Consider the following 19,185-nt stretch of genomic DNA (forward strand, 5'->3'; position numbering starts at 1 on the left):
ATTGAATAGTCATGTGTTATATCAGTTTTGACCTGAAATGTATATATATATATGGTACTAAAAGGCTCCCCCAATAATTTACGCATAATTAAGGCCTGAGACATGCAGGGGATAAGGTTGGGACTTAGGTATGTCTGCCTCTTTAATTATCCAATACTTCAGTATCAAAGGAGTTAGAAAAACAACTATAAATTTATAGAAGGTCTGCTCAGTTTGGAAGTGATGGTTGCAGATTTTGGGTGCTTCAAAGGAAGTACAGTGGTTGACGATCTTCTGGACTATGTAGTTCGTGCCAAGATTTATCTTGATGGAGCTATAATTTTGTGATCGTTGTGCATAATTGGGGGAAAGAGTTACCCCAAATAAGAATCGAAGAGTATACGAATAAATATGTTAGCTCAACAGTGTTGAGTCAACATAGCAAAAAAAAAAGAAATTAGTCGTCGGTGTTTGTGGCAAGCCTATGAAGAGGGCAGACTAGCCAATGCAACACCACCTACTCAACTCAGTTCTCAGAAATGTTTTTGAAGAAGTTGTCTCCCAGATTCTATGTAATATGTGGTATATGTGGTCTGAGCGGTTGTGTCAGGTCACCATGACAGTGTCAGAATATGTCATCAGATTCAATAAGTTAGCCGTCATACTCCTACTTTGGTTCCTAAGCTAGAGAGCGAGTCCACAGACTCATTAAAGGACTTAATTATGATCTGGAAATTTAGTAAAACCCGGGAAGCTACTGGTTGATGCTTCATTTCAGATAGTGGTTGAAATTACCAAAATATTAGAATGTGTTCTAGATGAGGAAAAAAAAGACCAAGAGGTCTCGAGGTTTTAAAGGATTCAGTGGATTCTACTCTACAACTACAAATCATTATGACAGGGGCTCGGGTAGCCGGCCAGCCCAGTCAATATATCTGATTACTCAGGGTGCTCCAGTAGGTTCTTTTAATGCACTACCGACACGAGCTTCGTATAATGGTTATTCCAGTTATCTAGCATAGACTCAATATGAACAGCTGAACCCTCAAAGGGATTGTTATGAATGTGATAGTACTACACATATCATGGGAAAATTATCCTAGACTTGGGAGAAACATACTTTATCAAAGCACTCAGGCTACGTGCCCCATTGCAGTTACTACTCCACTTAAATGACCATCCAGAGGTAGGGCTCAGGATGTTAGAGGTGGTGGTGAGACTCCTAGAGGTGGAGACCCAGCCCATTGATATATGTTATATGGTATGGCTGAGGTCACAACACCAGATGGTGTCGTTACAAGTACAGTCTCGAATTATTATAAAGTAACAATTTTCTTAACTTGATTCGGTTCTGAGTATCGAGGCAAGTCCTCCTATTGCGCTCCACTTATGAGTGAATTTCGTAATTCTGAAATCTACTTATGTGAATACTCCTGTTAGGAGATTCGATGGAGATATCTATGTCTATCATTATGTGTTGTGATTTTGTTAAGCGGAAAATTATTCAAAGGAAGAAAATGGAATGTTCCAATTTGGCACGATGTGCATATTACTTGTGGTACAAAGTTGAGGATGAGATCTTTGTGTTTTATATTATGTGAAATATTTAAATCTGGCTACAAGCTGACGAGGTCCTTGTGGTGAAAGAAAAAAAAATTATGTGTTTAAATGCCCCCTTTGTGATGTTAAAAATTTGTACTATAGTACTTATAGGGAGTCATGCCTATTACACTTATTTGGAAAAAAATAAAAAAAATTCTTGTATGAATATCTTTGTGCATAATTTCCAGATTTGTATTGTAATTATTGAGTTTTAGACTACGAGGTGAGTGCTCGGGGGATGTAAATTGTTACTCGTTAATTCGGGTAAGTAATTATGAGATCTTCATGCCTCGTTGTTAGTAAACTAGAGGTTTTAAACGAGATTTTGTTAACATGAGGTTAATTGGTGATGTTGTAATCTTTTATGAACAACTATTAAGACCAGAGACGTAGTTATGGTTATACATATGATGTGTTTCATGTCAAGATATCATTGTGATAATACCGTGCTTGTAAAGCGGAGATTAGTATTATTAATATATACTTTGTGGTGCTTTGTTGGGTTGTGGACATGTTGTTAGGAGTTATTTTGGTGTTACTCTGGTAGGTGGATAGGCCCAATTATAGGGGAGACTCTGCCAAAATTTCTGAAAAATTTGGGAGTTAGAAAAATTTGGGATATTGAGATGTGCAAAGAAAGAGATAAGTTACATTATGTGTTTAAGGACATGCTCTACTTCTCATTTGAGGACGAATGACCCTAAGTGGGGGAGAATGTAATACCCTGTATTTGATGGGTACGTAGGCACGAGTTACTATAGCCAGTCGAGACTAATATCGTGTGTTGCCGTGAAAATCGGACCTTTCTGGAAATGATTGGAGTGGAAGAAATTTGGTCTTCAAGTTTACAAATATATTCAAAGGAAATAATCTCAATTGAAACGGTGTTGTCAGACTTATGTCGAATGCGGTAATGTGGGATCAATCGCGAATATTCGTGTAGAAGTAAAATCATCAATTTGGTAAACTAAGAATAATTCTTAGTACGTTCGAGGACGAGCGTTTGTTTTAGAGGTGGAGAATGTGATGACCCAAAATGTCATCTATAAATTAATAATCATCTCGGTGTTTTAAGACCATGAAAAGGGCTATCAATAATTTTTCGACTTGCGTGCGCAGTCCGTATAATTTTTCGGAAGGTTTTTATATGAAAAATGGATTAAATTGTGAATTAGAGCTTTAAAACTCAACTAAGTTGACTTCGGTCAATATTTTGAGCAAACGAACCCGGATAAAAGTTTTGACCATTCCGTTAGTTCCGTATCGTGATTTGGGACTTGGTCATATGCCCGAAATCGAATTCGGAGGTCCCTAGATCAAATTATCACCATTTAACGGAATCTAGAAATCTAAGGCTAAAGAATTCTTAAGTTTGACCGGAGATTTAAATTTTTGATACCGGGGTCGAAAACTCCAGTTCTAAAAATTTTCATAGCTTCGTTATGTCATTTTTGACTTGTGTGCAAAATTTGAAGTCAATCGGATTTGATTTGATAGGTTTTTGCATCGAATATAGAAGTTGGATATTCCTAGTTTCATTATGCTTGAATTGGGGTGTGATTCGCGGTTTTAACGTTATTTGATGTGATTTGAGGTTTCGACTAAGTTCGTATGATGTTTTAGGACTGGTTGATGCATTTTGTCGAGGTTCCGAGGGCCTCGGGTGGATTTTGGAAGGTTAACGGATATAAAAAGGCTGCTGATATTTTCTGGGCAGTTTCTGCATTTTTCGCACGTGTGAACAGTGACCGCACCTGCGTGAATAGTAGCCATGTACAGTAGCGTGTACAATATCTATGAACAGTAGTCGTGAACAGTATTCGTGACAGTAACCACGAAAATTCTGGACAGAATGTTAAGTTCTGAAAATGGGACTTCGTCCCATTTTCCATTTTTACCAAATTGGATTTTCGGGATATTTTCAGAGAAAACAATGGGGTAAGTGTTCTTAACTTAATTTTGGTTAGATTACCCGAATCTATTACTAGTTATGGCATTAAATCTGTGAATTTAGTTGGAAGAGTTTGAAAACCCTCTCGGATAGATTTAAGAATTTGAGGGCCGAAATATTATCGAAATTTAGTAATTTTGGTATGGTTAGACTCGTGGTTGGATGGGGGTTCATATTCCGTAATTTTTGCTGGGTTCCGAGACGTGGGCCCCACAAGCAAAATTTTAGCGCAATTTCATATTTTTAGTGGAAAATGTAGAATTTCATATGGAATTAATTTCTATAATTTTTATTGATTGAATCAAATTATTGTGGCTAGATTCGAGGTATTCGGAGGTCGATTTGAGAGGAAAAGGCATTGCGGAGTAGGATTTTGCTCGAATTGAGGTAAGTAACAGTTATAAATCTGGTCGAGAATATGAAACCCCGGACATTGTGTCAGATGACTATTTTGGAGGTGACACACATGCTATGTGACGGGCGTGTGGGCGTGCACCGTTGGGATTGTGACTTGGTCCATCCCGCGAGACTGTGGAATTAATTGGCCTACTGTTTAATATATGTTCCCTCTGTTTTCATAAAAATTAACTGTACTTCATGTTAGAAATCATGTTTAGGCCTTATGTGATCACTGTTGAGACCTACGAGGTAGTGTACTTGCTGAATTAGCTGCTAATTGTTGTTTTGTACTCAGTCATAACTTTTCTTGCTTATTATGCCTCCGTCTGTTATTGTTCATTGTTGATATATGATATTACTTATGTTTGAGCCGTTTAAACGATTTTTTGAGAGCCCAAGAAACTGGAGAGATTGATGACTGAGTGAGGCTGAGGGCTTAAGTGTGAGGTTATTGATACTATAGCACGTGAGTTATCAGTGCGGATCCAGATATTATATTATAGCACGTGAGTTGTCCGTGCGGATCTAGATATTATTATAGCACGTGAGTTGTCCGTGCGGATCCAGATATTATTATAGCATGTGAGTTGTCCGTGCAACACATGAGTTGTCCGTGCGGATCCAGATATTATTATAGCATGTGAGTTGTTCGTGCAACACATGAGTTGTCCGTGCGGATCCAGATATTATTATAGCACGTGAGTTGTCCGTGCAACACGTGAGTTGTTCGTGCAGTTTGTAGCGCTTGGGCTGAAGGAGCCCCTCCGGAGTCTGCACACCCCAGTGAGCGCAGTCGACTATATATATATGGATCGGGCTGCACGCTGCAGCGGTTATTATGGGGTACCTGCTGAGTGTGAGTGCTGATTGATGAGAGTTGAGTCATGAGGGACTAAGAGCTTGCCCGAGGGGCTATATATACATACATACGAGTGATGTTTTGCCCGATGGGCTTGTTTTGTGAAATTTCTGTCTTCACTATCTTTATACTAAGCCTCTATTAAAAATGTTAAACAAATATTTTGAACAACTTTCATTGGAACTGAAGTTTTTTTTACTAGATGTTTGGAATTAAATTATTGATTTGGTTTTGTTATTTCCACTGAAAATTTTAAGTTATGAGATGAGCTTAGTAACTGTTGCCTTGAGAGGCTATATTTGTTTTCAGTTAATTGCTGCACTTAGATGCTATTTATCCTTGTAGTACATATTTATGGAATATTTGATATCTAGGTTATTTGAGTACGCACTGATGAGACTTAAACTGTTAAATTGAAAGTATGGCTATTCTTATTGAAAGTTATTGAGATAATTGTATTTGCATAGATCGTCACTACTTCTCAGTTCCTTATTTATTTCTGTTACTTACTGAATTGGTGTACTCACGTTACCCCCTGTACCTCGTGTACAGATCTAGACACTTCTGGTCACGGTGGTTGCTGATTGAGGAGTCAGACTCAGTAGACTATTGAGGTAGCTGCATGACGTTCGCTAACCTTGACTCTCCTTTCCTTTCATATTCTACTGTTCTATATTTTCAGACAGTGTTTTATCAGTCAGATGTTGTTATCATTTAGATGCTCATGCACTCAGTGACACCGGGTTTTGAGGATGGATTGTATAGTATTTTTGGAGTTATATTCTATTTTTTTAAAAAAGGATTTCTTTAATATTAACTGCTTCCGTCTTTATTTAAAAGTTCTACTGTGTTGAGATGTCTAGTTGAGGCTTGCCTAGTTCCACAATAGGCGCCATCACGACAGGTGAGATTTTGGGCCGTGACAAAACTAAACCAAATGTCTTGGTGTACGACAAATATTTGCCCAATGCCCTTTTCCACCGCGACGATAACATTCAGTTTCTGAACCATTTGCCTTTGGCTTCTCATCTTTCCCTTTCCACTTTTGGTAGTTATCTACTTCAGGCAATGGTGTGGACCCAGTGGGTCGATTTTCGTGATTTCTCATGAGCAAGCCATTATTTAGTTTAGCCACAAGGAGAAGAGAAATCAACTCAGAGTACTTTTTGAAACCTTTCTCTCTGTACTGCTTTTGCAGGACAATATTGGAGGCATGAAATGTTGTAAACATTTTTACAAGCATATCATAGTCAGTGATAGTTTCTCCATAGAGTTTCAATTTAGAAGTAATTCTGAACATCGCAGAATTATATTCAGAAACAGACTTAAAGTCTTGAAGCCTCAGATGAGCCCAATCATATCGTGTTTGTGGAAGAGTGACCAACTTTAAGTTGTCATATCTTTCCTTTAAGTCATTCCACAAAACAAGTGGATCTTTGACTTGAGATATTCTATTTTCAACCCTTCATCAAGGTGATGGCGCAAGAAAATCAAGGCCTTAGCGCAGTCTTAGGTGGATGCTTTAGTTTTGTCTTTAATGGCGTCTCTAATATGGGTGGGCATATTTCGGTCGGAACCGAATAAACCGACCGAACCAAAAAAATTTTTATTTCGGTTTCGGTTATTCAGTTTGTTCGGTCAATTTCGATTTAAAATTTCAAAATTTTGGTTTTTCGGTTCGGTTTTTGGTTATTAAGTTTTTTAGTTTGGTTAACCGAAAAACCGAATTATTAGCATATATGTTCTTTAAGTTATATATAGGCTAAACCCATAGGTAATAAATTAATACTATTAGGTCCAATCTATCAAAGACTCAACCCAATTAAGTAAGTTCATCAACTTTCCAATCTTAAAGACTTTCAGTCTATTAAAATTTCCATAACATATGTGATAGATACTGAGAGAATTTCACACAGAGTTATAATTTACACTATGTTTGAATTTTATGATCCATAATAGTGTGCAAAGTTTAGCCAACAATTTTGAAGTTTTGTGAAAAATCAACAAATTCGCCGGTCGTATTATTACATAGAAGGAGTCCAATATGATAATGTTCAAACCGAAAACCGAACCGAAATTAGGAAAACCAAACTTATTTCAGTTCGGTTTCGGTTACTACTTTTACAAAACCGAAAACCGAATAACCGAACCGAATTTCTTCAAACCGAACCGAACCGACCGAATTCCCACCCCTAGTCTCTAAGACCTATTGCATCTAAATGGATTTCAGCATCCAACACCCATGTCATATAGTTCTTGCCCGAAATTTCAAGGGCAACGAACTTTCTTTTCATAATATCAGTCATAATTAAAAGAGGAGAAAAGTTGTACCTTAATCTTCTTGAGACGGTAGAATCTCGTGCTGATAACGTGTAATAAAACAATAAAAGTAGAAGAATAATATTGCAGAGAAAGAGATTAATTCTTATTGAATTTATAGATGATTTACAATAGGGTAAAACCCTCTATTTATAGGGGAAAAATGACTTAGACACAAAGTAAAACTTTCTAAAAGATAGACATTCACTCTATCTTTTTTTTTATATATATATATACTCCTTCCGTTTCATATTATATGATGTAGTTTGACTCGGCACAGAGTTTAAGAAAAAAGAATAAGACTTTTGAAACTTGTGGTCTTAAAAGTTTAAGGGGTAAAAAGTTTACGGGGCCATGACATTTGTGTGGCTATAAAAGCTTCTCATTAAGGGTAAATTAGTAAAATGAAAGAGTTTAAAGTTGAATTATTTATAAATTTAGAAATGTATCATTTATTGTAAAACAGACTAAAAAGAAAAGTATCTCGTTTAATTTCTCATTTAATTTGAAACAGACGAACTATATATATATATATATATATATATATATATATATATATATATATATATATATATATGAGAATGGACCAACGAGTAATTAGTAGTTGATTTAGGAAGAGCCCAGTTATGACTAGACAAGAAATGCCATCGATTCAAAAGCTGAAGCTCTGAAAAGGCACCAAGTCCACCGAAACTCTCCAATTTATTGTTCCATTCAAGGTAATTTCATGCCTCAAATCATAGATAATTTGTAGAATTTGTGACGAGTAAGATTTTGACCTAGGTATTGATATTGGGCATTTCAAAAATTGCAGCAGTTTCTTTTGTGTTTATTGACAGAGTTTCCTTTGGGTTAGTGATGTTCAAGTTATTTTCTCTTCTGGAAAATTTTAATGGAAATGCCGAATTCTTCCTACCTAAATTTTTATTTTCTCTCTCTGGTTTCAAAAAAGTTTAGGCTGGAATCCTTTTACTGGACATACAGAGAACATCGAAAACATGTACTTAAAGAAATAAGACATTTTTTTGTAACAGCAAACAGGGATAGGAAGAAGGATCTTATTTATTGACTTGGAGAAAGCATATGGCAAGGTTCCTAGGGAGATTCTCTGGAAATGCCTGGAGGCAAAATGTATGCCGGTAGCTTACATTAGAGCGATCAAGGACATGTATGATGGATCTAAGACTCGGGTTAGGACTGTGGGAGGCGACTCGGAGCATTTCCCGGTTGTTATGGGGTTACATAAAGGATCTGCGTTCAGCCCGTTCTTATTTGCCCTGGTGATGGATGCACTGACACACCATATTCAAGGGGAGGTGTTATGGTGTATGTTATTCGCTGACGACATAGTTCTGATTGATGAGACGCGAGTCAGTGTAAATGACAGGCTGGAAGTTTGGAGACATACCCTTGAGTCTAAGGGTTTCAAGTTGAGCAGGACTAAGATAGAATACCTGGAATGCAAGTTCAGCGTCGAGTCGGGAGAAGTGGGCGTGGACGTGAGGCTTGGATCACAGGTCATCCCCAAGAGTAGTAGCTTTAAGTACCTGGGGTCGATTATCCAGAGGGACGAAGAGATTGATGGGGACGTCACTCACCGTATAGGGGTGGGGTGGATAAAATGGAGGTTAGCATCAGCAGTCCTGTGTGACAAGAGAGTGCCACCGTTAATCAAAGGTAAGTTCTATAGAGCTGTGGTTAGACCGACCATGTTGTATGGTGCAGAGTGTTGGCCGGTTAAGAACTCTCATATACAGAAGATGAAAGTGGCAAAGATGAGGATGTTGAGGTGGATATGGGGGCATACTAGGTTTGATAAGATTAAAAATGAAGTTGTTCGAGAGAAGGTGAACGTGGCGCCTATGGATGACAAAATGCGGGAAGCGAGGCTCAGATGGTTCGGGCACGTGCGGAGGAGGAGCCCTGATGCTCCGGTGAGGAGGTGCGAGAGTTTGGCCTTGGCGGGAACGAGAAGAGGTAGAGGGCGACTTAAGAAGTATTGGGGAGAGATGATTAGACAAGACATGACGCTGCTGCGGATTTCCGAGGACATGGCCCTTGATAGGAATGTGTAGAGGTCGAGCATTAGGGTTGTAGGTTAGGACGTAGTCGAGCTCGTGGGTGAGGCTAATTGATAGGGGTGGCCTTAGACTGCTAGAGGTTTATGTTGTGTTCTCGCTATCCTTACGTTTTCATAGCATCAAGGCTTATTTTTTGGTTTTGTTATTGCATTTCAACTATTTTCTAGTTCTTATGATGTTGTTGTTATTTCTTTGGTTTCTGTCTGATGGTACTAATATATTGTCCCTTCTCTTCTCGTCTTTTCCGTCTTCTTGAGCTGAGGGTCTTTCAGAAATAACCTCTCTACTCTTTCGGGGTAGGAGTAAGGTCTGCGTATACACTACCCTCCCCAGACCCTACTTGTAGGATTGTACTGGGTCGTTGTTGTTGTTTGTAACAACAATACTAAACTTGTGGTTTTACAGGTATGCCTAAGAGAAAGAGGTATCCTCCTAAGAGTCGTTCTAGGCCAACTCAAATTCAACGTGATGCTCAAAATCAACCTGAAGGACAAAGTCTTTCACAAACTCAGGCTGAAGCCGAAAATCCTCTGTCCACTTACAAGAGAAAGTCCAATAAGTATTGGATAGTTGATGTGATTGGTATATAGTTTTAAATTTTAATATATTGGATACTAATATATTGGATGCTAATAATAGATTGATTGACTTTGCATGTTAGATGAGGAGGGAGTTGTAAAGGAAACAAATTTGCGGGTGCAAGACATGTTTGTACTTCCTATGGGAAAGAAGGTTGTCTTGGAGTGGAATAATCGCAACCAACCAGTTGGAGAGTCAGCTGGCCTTTTGGGAGGATTTCTAGGTTCAATTGCAAGCAACTTTGAATATTTTCCTATTGGTTTTGAGAAATGGCCTAAGATTCCTAAAACATACAAGGAGCACGTTTGGACTAACACTATAAAGGTAGTATGATATATAGTTAACTAACTAGATATGATTTATTATTTGTTTTATTTACTAACCTTTAATTTATTATGTTTGTCTTGAAGCCAAAATTTCAAGTAAATGATGAGATGAACAAGAAGTATATACTCGGAAATATTGGGAGGAAATGGAGGGACAAGCGCATTAAGTTATTTGATGAAAATTATGACCCATCACTTGGTAAGGATGCCAATATCGACTTGCCACCGGCTGGGATCAGTAAAGACCAATGGGCACTTTTCTTAAACTACAGATTGAATGAGAAAACTATGGTAAATAAGCATAAATTGAAAATGTTCTAGTAATAGGTACAACTTTTTTGATCTTTCTTGTTTTTTGTTAATAATGCAGGAGATTTCTTGTAAAAATCGTGTAAATCGACAAAAACAAACTGTTCCTCATATTCTTGGGTCGAGGTCAATAGCTAGAACGATGCATGAACTGGTATAGTTAATCTATCGTTGACCTTTGCTAATTTTACAATTAAGTTTATTTCATGACCTTACTAATTCGATACAAAATGCTAGGAAATTAAAGCCGAGAGACCTTATACTAGAGGGCAAATGTATTCTATTGCCCACAAGAAAAAAGATGGGTCTTTTGTTAATGATGAGGCTAGGCAAAGGAATGTAAGTACAACATCTTATTTATGAGTTTGTATAGTCATTGGAATATTATTAGTTAATTTGCAAGGACGATTACATTATTAATGGTATATGCAGGAACAATTAAATATGCAGGCAGATGGGACTTCTTCTAAAGCAGATACCTATATAAATGTCTTTGGGAAAGAACACCCAGGACGGGTTTGAGGTATGGGATTTGGTGTATGCCCATCTCAGCTCTTCAGATCCACTTGTAGTTCTGGGGGATCGACAGTGTCTTCATCCAGTGGTGTCCCGTCAAATACTGAATGGCAAGCAATGAAATTAGAGTTGCAAGACAGTAATTCAAAGGTTAAAGCATTGGAGTCAGAATTGCAAAAGAATAAATCAAGATTTAAAGTTTTGGAGGATCAAATGTCTTATATTTATCAAAACTTTGTGGGTCAAAGGCCGTTTGGTTTTCCTAACTCTATTGCCAATCAGGTAAACTCATGTTTTGACTTGTTGGATGATTAAACTCTTTAAGTTATTCCTTGTAAATGTTCACTAGTTTTGCTTTAGACTTTTGAGTTATGTGAACTTATGTTGTGTTGAAGTTCGTATTACAATGAACCCATTGGAAGAAGACTCTCAATAAATTGATCTTGAGAAATTATCAGCTCCAGTTAAACTACTAACTTAATTTCATCATCTTACAGATTAGGACTAAGAAAATTTACTTCAGTATAAAAAAAGTTACTAGATCAGATTAGTTGTTGGCTATTCTCTCTCTCTCTTTTTTTTTTTTTTTTTGTTGGGTTTGGGGTGGGGGGCAGGGATGGTGTCTGGACTAATTTTTGCGCACTTCGACTATTCCACCGGGCACCTTGTACCTCCCAACCAGCACAAGTACTAGGTTGGTCTGCCCACTAAGACTTAGGTAGATGGGGAAAAAAATCACCTAACATATTTTTTTTCTTTGTTGGGATTTGAACCACGATCTCCAAGGTTTGCAATCACTTCATTGACCACTAGGCCATACCCTTGGGTGCTTAATTCCCGGCTGTTCTTCTTGAGTAATGAACAATTGATCAGTTTGGCTGCATTTGCGATTTACTGGATGCTATGAACTTTCTGCCGAAACTCCTTGTATATTTGTGCTGTCATGGGTTGATGAGATATGGAGTTTCCAGTCCTATGCGTACTGTAGCAGTGATTTTTGCTGATAGATACCAAATTGGTCTCTGACGAACAGGATTCTTGCTAAAGGTTAATTTATCTGAACCTTTTTTCTTTCAAACACTTCTGTTTTATCTTTTCATACTGGGGGAGGATAGGGAGGATTACCAAATTAGATTGAATATCCAGCAGAATGATGTTCTTTAGGTTTTGAGTACAATTTTCTTCCTCTTTTAAACGTCAACCCGAAGTTCCTGTCAACTGAATTGTCTTCTACCATTTTCAATCACATGAAACTCCAAAGGTGGCTGTCAAAATAGCATAGAGGTAAAATAACTTGAATACAGGAATACATTTTTGTTTAGGGTTTTCAAGGCCTCTCTCGAAATCGCAGAAATTATTCTGATCCTTTTTTCTGTTGACGTTGCTGATAAGAGAAATAAGGTTATGCAAGGTTATATGTGGGCATCTTGGATTATGTACTAAATACTTTTATTCTTGTTGACAGTCTGCAGGTTGAGCTTACTTTTGACATTATTGGTAGCTATAGAGATTTAATGCACTTGCTCTTTTAGTTACGGTTTGCATTTGTGTTATTTTGAGATCTATTTGTCTTATTGGGAGAGAGTGCATTAAGGTTATATTCAATCCGGTGCTTACATGATAATTTACATGTATTGATCTATGGACGAAGTAGTAGGAGAAGAGGTCTAGGCACCAAGTGCACAGTGTTTTTGTTAATAAAGTCTTCATTTGGTCTAGGAAAGTTCCTTGTAAACTGATACTCACGGCTAGCTGCCTGAAATATCATCAGTGCCTTTGTTATATGTAACCCGAAATGAACAAAGGGGAAAGCTTCCATGTTTGCCGGTAGCCCAATTTTATTTGATTATCTCCCTTTCATGGTTTCTTCTGGCTGGTTATGCAATCTCGGTCTATGCAAGGTTTTCTTATTAGAGAAGTCAAAACATGCTTCTGACCTATTATGAAAGTTATTCAGGATAACGGGAATGATATTATTCTACATGAATATATTTTGTCTTTGTTTAATTACTTCCTTGGTAAGCACCACCTCTCTGTTATGTGTGATCAGTATTAAGTGAGGGCATTTAAAGAGTTAAAACACTGTACCATACATGGTTTAATTTGCTAGACACCTTCTCTGCAGAGCAAATTTGGCATGTCACACTGAAACCTTTTTTGAACAAAAATTCAATTCCTTCCCATCTTTTTGCGGGGTCTAACTTGACTAAGGTTAAGGTACAATGAGTTGCTAATCATGATTAGTTCTTGCTGTGAATTTACTAGCTTTATTATTGTTTAATTTCAGGTTGCAGACTTAAGTTCACCAGTAGAAAGACAACATTCATCATCTGCTAGTCACGAACCGCAAGGTTGAGGCACTTCAGCTGCTGCCTGGTTCTCTGTTCAGGAACAAGTGAATTGATGCCTTAGTACTTTTAGCAGTATTAGAATTACACTATGTGTAATGATATCTGATAATGAATTTATGTCAACATAATTAGCCTAAGCAACAAATTTGTGGTAAATTTTAAAGGTTGTGAAAAAGAGGCTTTTGCTCTTTTTATGAAAATTGATAGTAGAAGGAAGAATAGCAGAGCTGAACTAGCTGAATCAGCATTGGAGACTCGTTCAACTCCAAGATGGAAGGTACAAAGGAACTCAAAGGTTTAGTTAATTTTGATGTCAAATTCAAAAGCAATTGGGAGAGAAATATGGGGAAGTTACAATCAATTGGTGCTCCATGAAGATAAACATAATCTCATGGAACGTTAGGGGGATAAACAATAGGGGGGAAAGGAGCACTTTGAAGAGTCTAATACACATGTGGAAAACAGATATCTACTGTCTGCAAGAAATCAAGGTAGAAGGGGATATAGAGGAGTTTGTGAAGCAGTTATGGGCAAATAGATGGGTAAAATATGAATGTTTACAGGCTAGTGATACTAGAGGGGGAATTTTAATGATGTGGGATAGTAGAATTTGGGCAAATAGATGGGTAAAATATGAATGTTTACAGGCTAGTGATACTAGAGGGGGAATTTTAATGATGTGGGATAGTAGAATTTGGAAGGGGGAAGTTACATGTACAGGATTACATTCCTTGACATGTAACTTCATGGCTATGACTCATGATTTTTCTTGGCATCTAACAGGGGTGTATGATCCAAACAGCAAGAAGGAAAGGCAAGGGATGTGGGAAGAAATTGGAGCAGCTAGAGGGCTTTGTGGAGATCTCTGGGTAGTATGTGGAGATTTTATCACCCCTAGGTATATTTCAGAAAAGAAGAATTGTACCACCCTAACTAGAGTGTGATTGATTTCTCAAATTTCATTGATGATATGGAATTGGTAGACCTTCCTTTAATTGGAGGCATGTACACAAGGAACTGGGGGCACTCAAGATTCTTCTTCCAGGATTGATAGATTCCTCATCTCCACAAGTTGGAATGAGGAATTCAGGAGTATTAAGCAGTCTATCCAACAGAGGGTAGATTCAGATCATTTTCCTCTCTCCTTGCAACGTGGTGACTGGAAATACAACAAATCGTATTGCAAGTTTGAAAACTGGTGGCTAGGTGTAGAGGGTTTTAATGATCAAGTGAAGACATGGTGGGATTCTTTTGTAATTGTAGGTAGACCAGATTACATCTTGGCAAGCAAATTGAAAGCTCTGAAAGGAAAATTAAAGGAATGGAATCTAACTAAGCATGAGAATCTGGAGGCCACCAAGTCCAATATCCTTAATCAGATCTCAGAGTTGGACATAATTCAGGAGTAGAGAAATTTGAATGAAGAGGAAGTTTTACTGAAAGCAAACCTATTCAGGGCATTTGAAGAGGTTGCAAAAAATGAGGAGATAGCTTGGAGACAAAGGTCCAGAGCCTTGTGGCTGAAAGAGGGTGACAAAAATACTAAATTCTTTCAAAGGACTGCAAATGCACATAATAGATACAACAATATAGATCAGCTAGTGGCAAATGGTGTAACATTGGAAGATCCACTAGCAATTAAAGAGGAGGTAGTGAGGTTTTATCAGCAACTTTTTACTGAGTCTGAACATTGAAGACCAATTTTCAACATGATAGATGGTCCACAAATCACTGATCAAGAGCAAGATTGGCTCCAAAGACCTTTTGGAGAACAGGAGGTGCGTGAATGCATTAAACTTTGTGCTATTGATAAAAGCCCAGGGCCCGATGGTTTTAACATGGGTTTCTATTCTCAAAGTTGGGACATCATCAAGGGTGACATAATGCAAGCTATCCAAAATTTTCACAGTCGAGAGTACTTTGAAAAGAGTCTAAATGCAAGCTACATAGCCTTGATACCAAAGAGAAATGGGGCAAAGGAGTTAAAAGATTATATACCTATAAGTTTAATCGGCAGCGTGTATAAGATCATCTCCAAACTTCTGACGGAAAGATTAAAATCAGTGATCTCTAAATTGATTGGCAAACATCAAATGACTTTCATCAAAGGAAGACAAATAATGGATGCTGCTCTTGTTGCTAATGAATGTGTGAATTCTAGATTAAAGGGGAAAAAGCCAGGAATATTGTGCAAATTAGACATAGAAAAAGCTTTTGACCATGTGAATTGGGATTTTCTCATAAATATGCTGAAGCAGATGGGTTTTGGCACAAAATGGAATAACTGGATTAAATTTTGTGTCAGTACAACTAGATTCTCAGTGTTGATTAACGAGTCACCTGAAGGTTTCTTTCCTGCTCAAAGGGGATTGAGGCAGGGAGATCCTTTATCTCCTTTCCTCTTCATTATAGCCATTGAGGGACTGAACAACATGCTCTATACAGCCCAGTAGAATAATTGGATTAGAGGATTCAAGGTTAACAACAGACAAGGAGGCAGCACGGAGATCACTCATCTACTTTATGCAGATGATGCTATCATCCTATGTGATGCAGAGGTAGATCAAATGAGGATGTTAAGAGTTATCTTAACAATTTTTGAACGGATATCTGGGCTTCACATTAATTGGAGAAAGAGCCTAATTTATCCGGTTAATGAAGCTCAGCAAATCTAGCAACTCGCTGGGATCCTTGGTGGTGAAATTGGTGTTTTTCCAACAATATACCTTGGAATGCCTTTGGGGGCCAAATGCAGATCCATTGATATATGGAATGGGGTCCTGGAGAAATGTAAAAAGAAACCAGCAAGGTGGAAAAGTCAATACCTCTCTCTAGGAGGCAGGTTAGTCCTCATCAACAGTGTACTTGATGCTCTTCCTACATATATGATGTCCTTATTCCCTATCCCACCAAAGATAGAGAGGAGAATGATGCTTTAAGGAGGAACTTTCTATGGCAAGGCAACAAATAAAAAAGAGGGTACCATTTAAAACAGGGAGGCTTGGGAATCAAAAACTTGAACATAACTAAAGTCTTCTTATCAAATGGCTGTGGAAATAAACTAATGAAGAACATTCACTATGGAGGATGGTAATTAAAGATAAAAATGGGGAAGAGGGGCCTTGGAAAACAAAGAAAGTAACCTCTCAATATGGGGTAAGTGTTTGGAAGGCAATTAGAGCACTTTGAAAAATTTTCAGGAACAAAATTAGCTTTAGAGTGGGGACACCTCTTTTTGGGAAGACAACTGGCTGGGGCATGAGCCTTTGAAGACAATGTATCCTGATATTTTTTTCATAAATCAACAGCAAAAGGCCACTATCAACGATGTTTGGTCAGCTCAAGGATGAAATCTCACTTATAGAAGATTTTTAAATGATTGGGAGATCACCAGAATCACAGACTTCTACAACACACTCAATCAGTTTACGGGGGTGAATTTGAATGTTGATAAGGCATGGTGGCTGGGGCACAGTTCAGGAAGGTTCTCTGTTAAATCTTCTTATCAAGTGCTTAATCAAACAAACATAATGACTGATCTTTGGCCATGGAAACACATATGGAAAGTCAAAATCCCTTACAAAGTGGCATGTTTTGTTTGGTTGGTAGTTAAACAGGCATGTTTAACACAGGACAATTTAAAGAAAAGAGGTGTGCAATTGTGCTCAAGATGTCATCTATGTGGAAGAAAAGCAGAAACTAATAGTCACCTATTCTTACACTGCATAGTGACTGCACAAATTTGGAACATATTCCTAGATCTAACATGGATATACTGGGTCATGCCAAATAGCACCAAGGACCTGCTGTCATGCTGGAATAAGGTGAGAAGAAGTGCAAGTGAGAAGAATAGTTAGGATCTGATTCGTGCCTGCATATGGTGGACTATCTGGAAAGAGAGAAATTCAAGATGTTTTGAAGACAATGCCAGCTCAACTCAGAAGATAAAAATGAACTGCCTACTATTATTTCATTTTTGGTGTAAACAAGAATACACAATGGACACAGAAGCTTTAATAGATGTTCTAGGGACTCTATAAGAAGATAGGAATTTTTGTTGTATATTTTGGTCCATTTCTCTGTAATTATGGCCAGCACAGCCTTTGTGCTTCTGAATATAAAATTTTTTACCATCTCAAAAAAAAAAAGATTTCCATTTTAAAATTTAGAGCATTGATTGATCTGACTTTGTTATTATTTATTATTAATGTTTGTGAATGTATTGATGGATTAAAAAAACAAGGAAATGGGCCTTCCATTTACAGTGTTGAAATTTAAGAAGTATCTTTTTCAATTATCTTAGGTATAAAAGATAGATCTCTTATACGTAAAAGCAGATTTCCCATATATAAAAAAAGAGATGTGGTCTTAAAACTAAAAACAAGTTTTGTAATGACCCGCAAAACCATTTGACCTATTTCAGTGGTTTGAAAATTGCCTAACAAATACAAGCAAAATATTAGAAAAAACTGAATATATCGCATCGTTTCTTGGGATGATCCATGGCTTCCTAGTAATATGTGATGCCCATGACGGAGGGCAGGCTGATGAAGGTGGGTCAAGCAGAACTGACAAGCTTCTAGGCTGGCAAAATTCTGAAGAAGGTGCACATGTCACCTTACGCAATCTCACATCGGAATGAGAAGAGGAAAGCAAAGAATCTTATAAGGCATGACACAAGTTCACATGGTACACGTGCTTTTAGGGCCCGAGGTGGTGTAGCCCGAAAGACAAATCCGTACGGGCCACGGCCTTAAGCGGACAATACATGACATAGGCTTGGGCTTCTTCATACATTATTTTGTCAAGCGGATTGCGTGGGAAAGAATATTTGACTCATTTGAGATTATACGAGTTCAGGGAAGTATGAAGTCAGATATGGATATCATCTTGCTAAGCTTATGTTGTCAAATCCTAAGAATTGTATTAATAATCCTGTTAGCAACAAACATGTTTTCTCAAAAGCTTTCTGGATTCATCTTAATTTGGTCACTGATGATTAAAAACAAGCTGAAATGATTTTGAAAGCTAGAAATGATTGTGTCTTTAATTATACTATGTTGAGTGAAGCTGAGATTGTAAAAACAGCACTGTATGATTTTAATAACTGTATGTCTTTAATATACCTGGAAGAAGATTCATACTATAAGCTATGTTCGATGGAAAAAAAAGGTACTGTAAATTGTTTGCGGTGGTTGTTCTGGAGATTAGTTCGCTCAAATGACCTCTCCACGATTCTAATTGCAGTGATTGTCAAACCTTTTTTTTATAGCGATTTTAACTGTCGCTAAACTCTTTTTAAACCGTCACTAATCACCAAACTTTTATAGTGGATGCACACATGTGGGTTGGATGGAATTTTGAGTTTGAACCTTGAGATTGGAGAAATTTTTAATAAGGAGCATTTAACCTTTTTTTTTTGCTTATATTCTGTAAAGGGGTAGTGGGAGATGTAGGAGACTATAAGGTACAGTTGGGGTATTGTTTAACCCAAATAATGTTTTTCAAGGTCAAAGTAATAAATTTTATGCGAGGGGCCACAAGCAATCGATTCGATCCAAAAGATATAAATTTTGCGTTAATACAATATGATAGAAAAGTGAAAAATAAATTCAATGACAGATAATATAATAAAAATAAAGCAGAGAAGAAATAATTCTTATTGAATGATCCTTGATAGGATGTTGAGCCGAACAAAGCTTGAAAGGTCGAACTATGGCTAACTTGGGAGCAAGATGCTATGAATTACAATGCATAGAATTGTAGAGAAGAAAATTAAATTCCCTTGATGGTGATAAAAGTGTGTCTATTTATAGGGCTAAATCTAAGTAACCATTCTCCTTGAATTATGAGTCCATTATGAGCATTTACTCAATTCATCTGTTACTTTTGGAAGACTTGTAACAACTATGTA

General features: G+C 37.4%; 1 protein-coding gene and 1 pseudogene across 1 annotated transcript; both read left to right on the forward strand.

The window, feature by feature from the left end:
* Positions 1-7,747: 7,747 nt before the first annotated feature.
* Positions 7,748-13,463, forward strand: LOC107791183 (uncharacterized; annotated as a pseudogene).
* A 260-nt stretch (positions 13,464-13,723) lies between these two features.
* Positions 13,724-14,965, forward strand: LOC142165225 (uncharacterized). The gene is made up of 3 exons (XM_075223825.1): positions 13,724-14,169; positions 14,317-14,676; positions 14,728-14,965. Exons 1-3 carry the CDS (start codon positions 13,724-13,726, stop codon positions 14,963-14,965), a joined length of 1,044 nt encoding a protein of 347 aa, XP_075079926.1.
* The last annotated feature ends 4,220 nt before the right edge of the window (positions 14,966-19,185 follow it).

This window comes from Nicotiana tabacum, chromosome 10 (genome assembly GCF_000715075.1).
Source record: "Nicotiana tabacum cultivar K326 chromosome 10, ASM71507v2, whole genome shotgun sequence".
NCBI lineage: Eukaryota > Viridiplantae > Streptophyta > Magnoliopsida > Solanales > Solanaceae > Nicotiana > Nicotiana tabacum.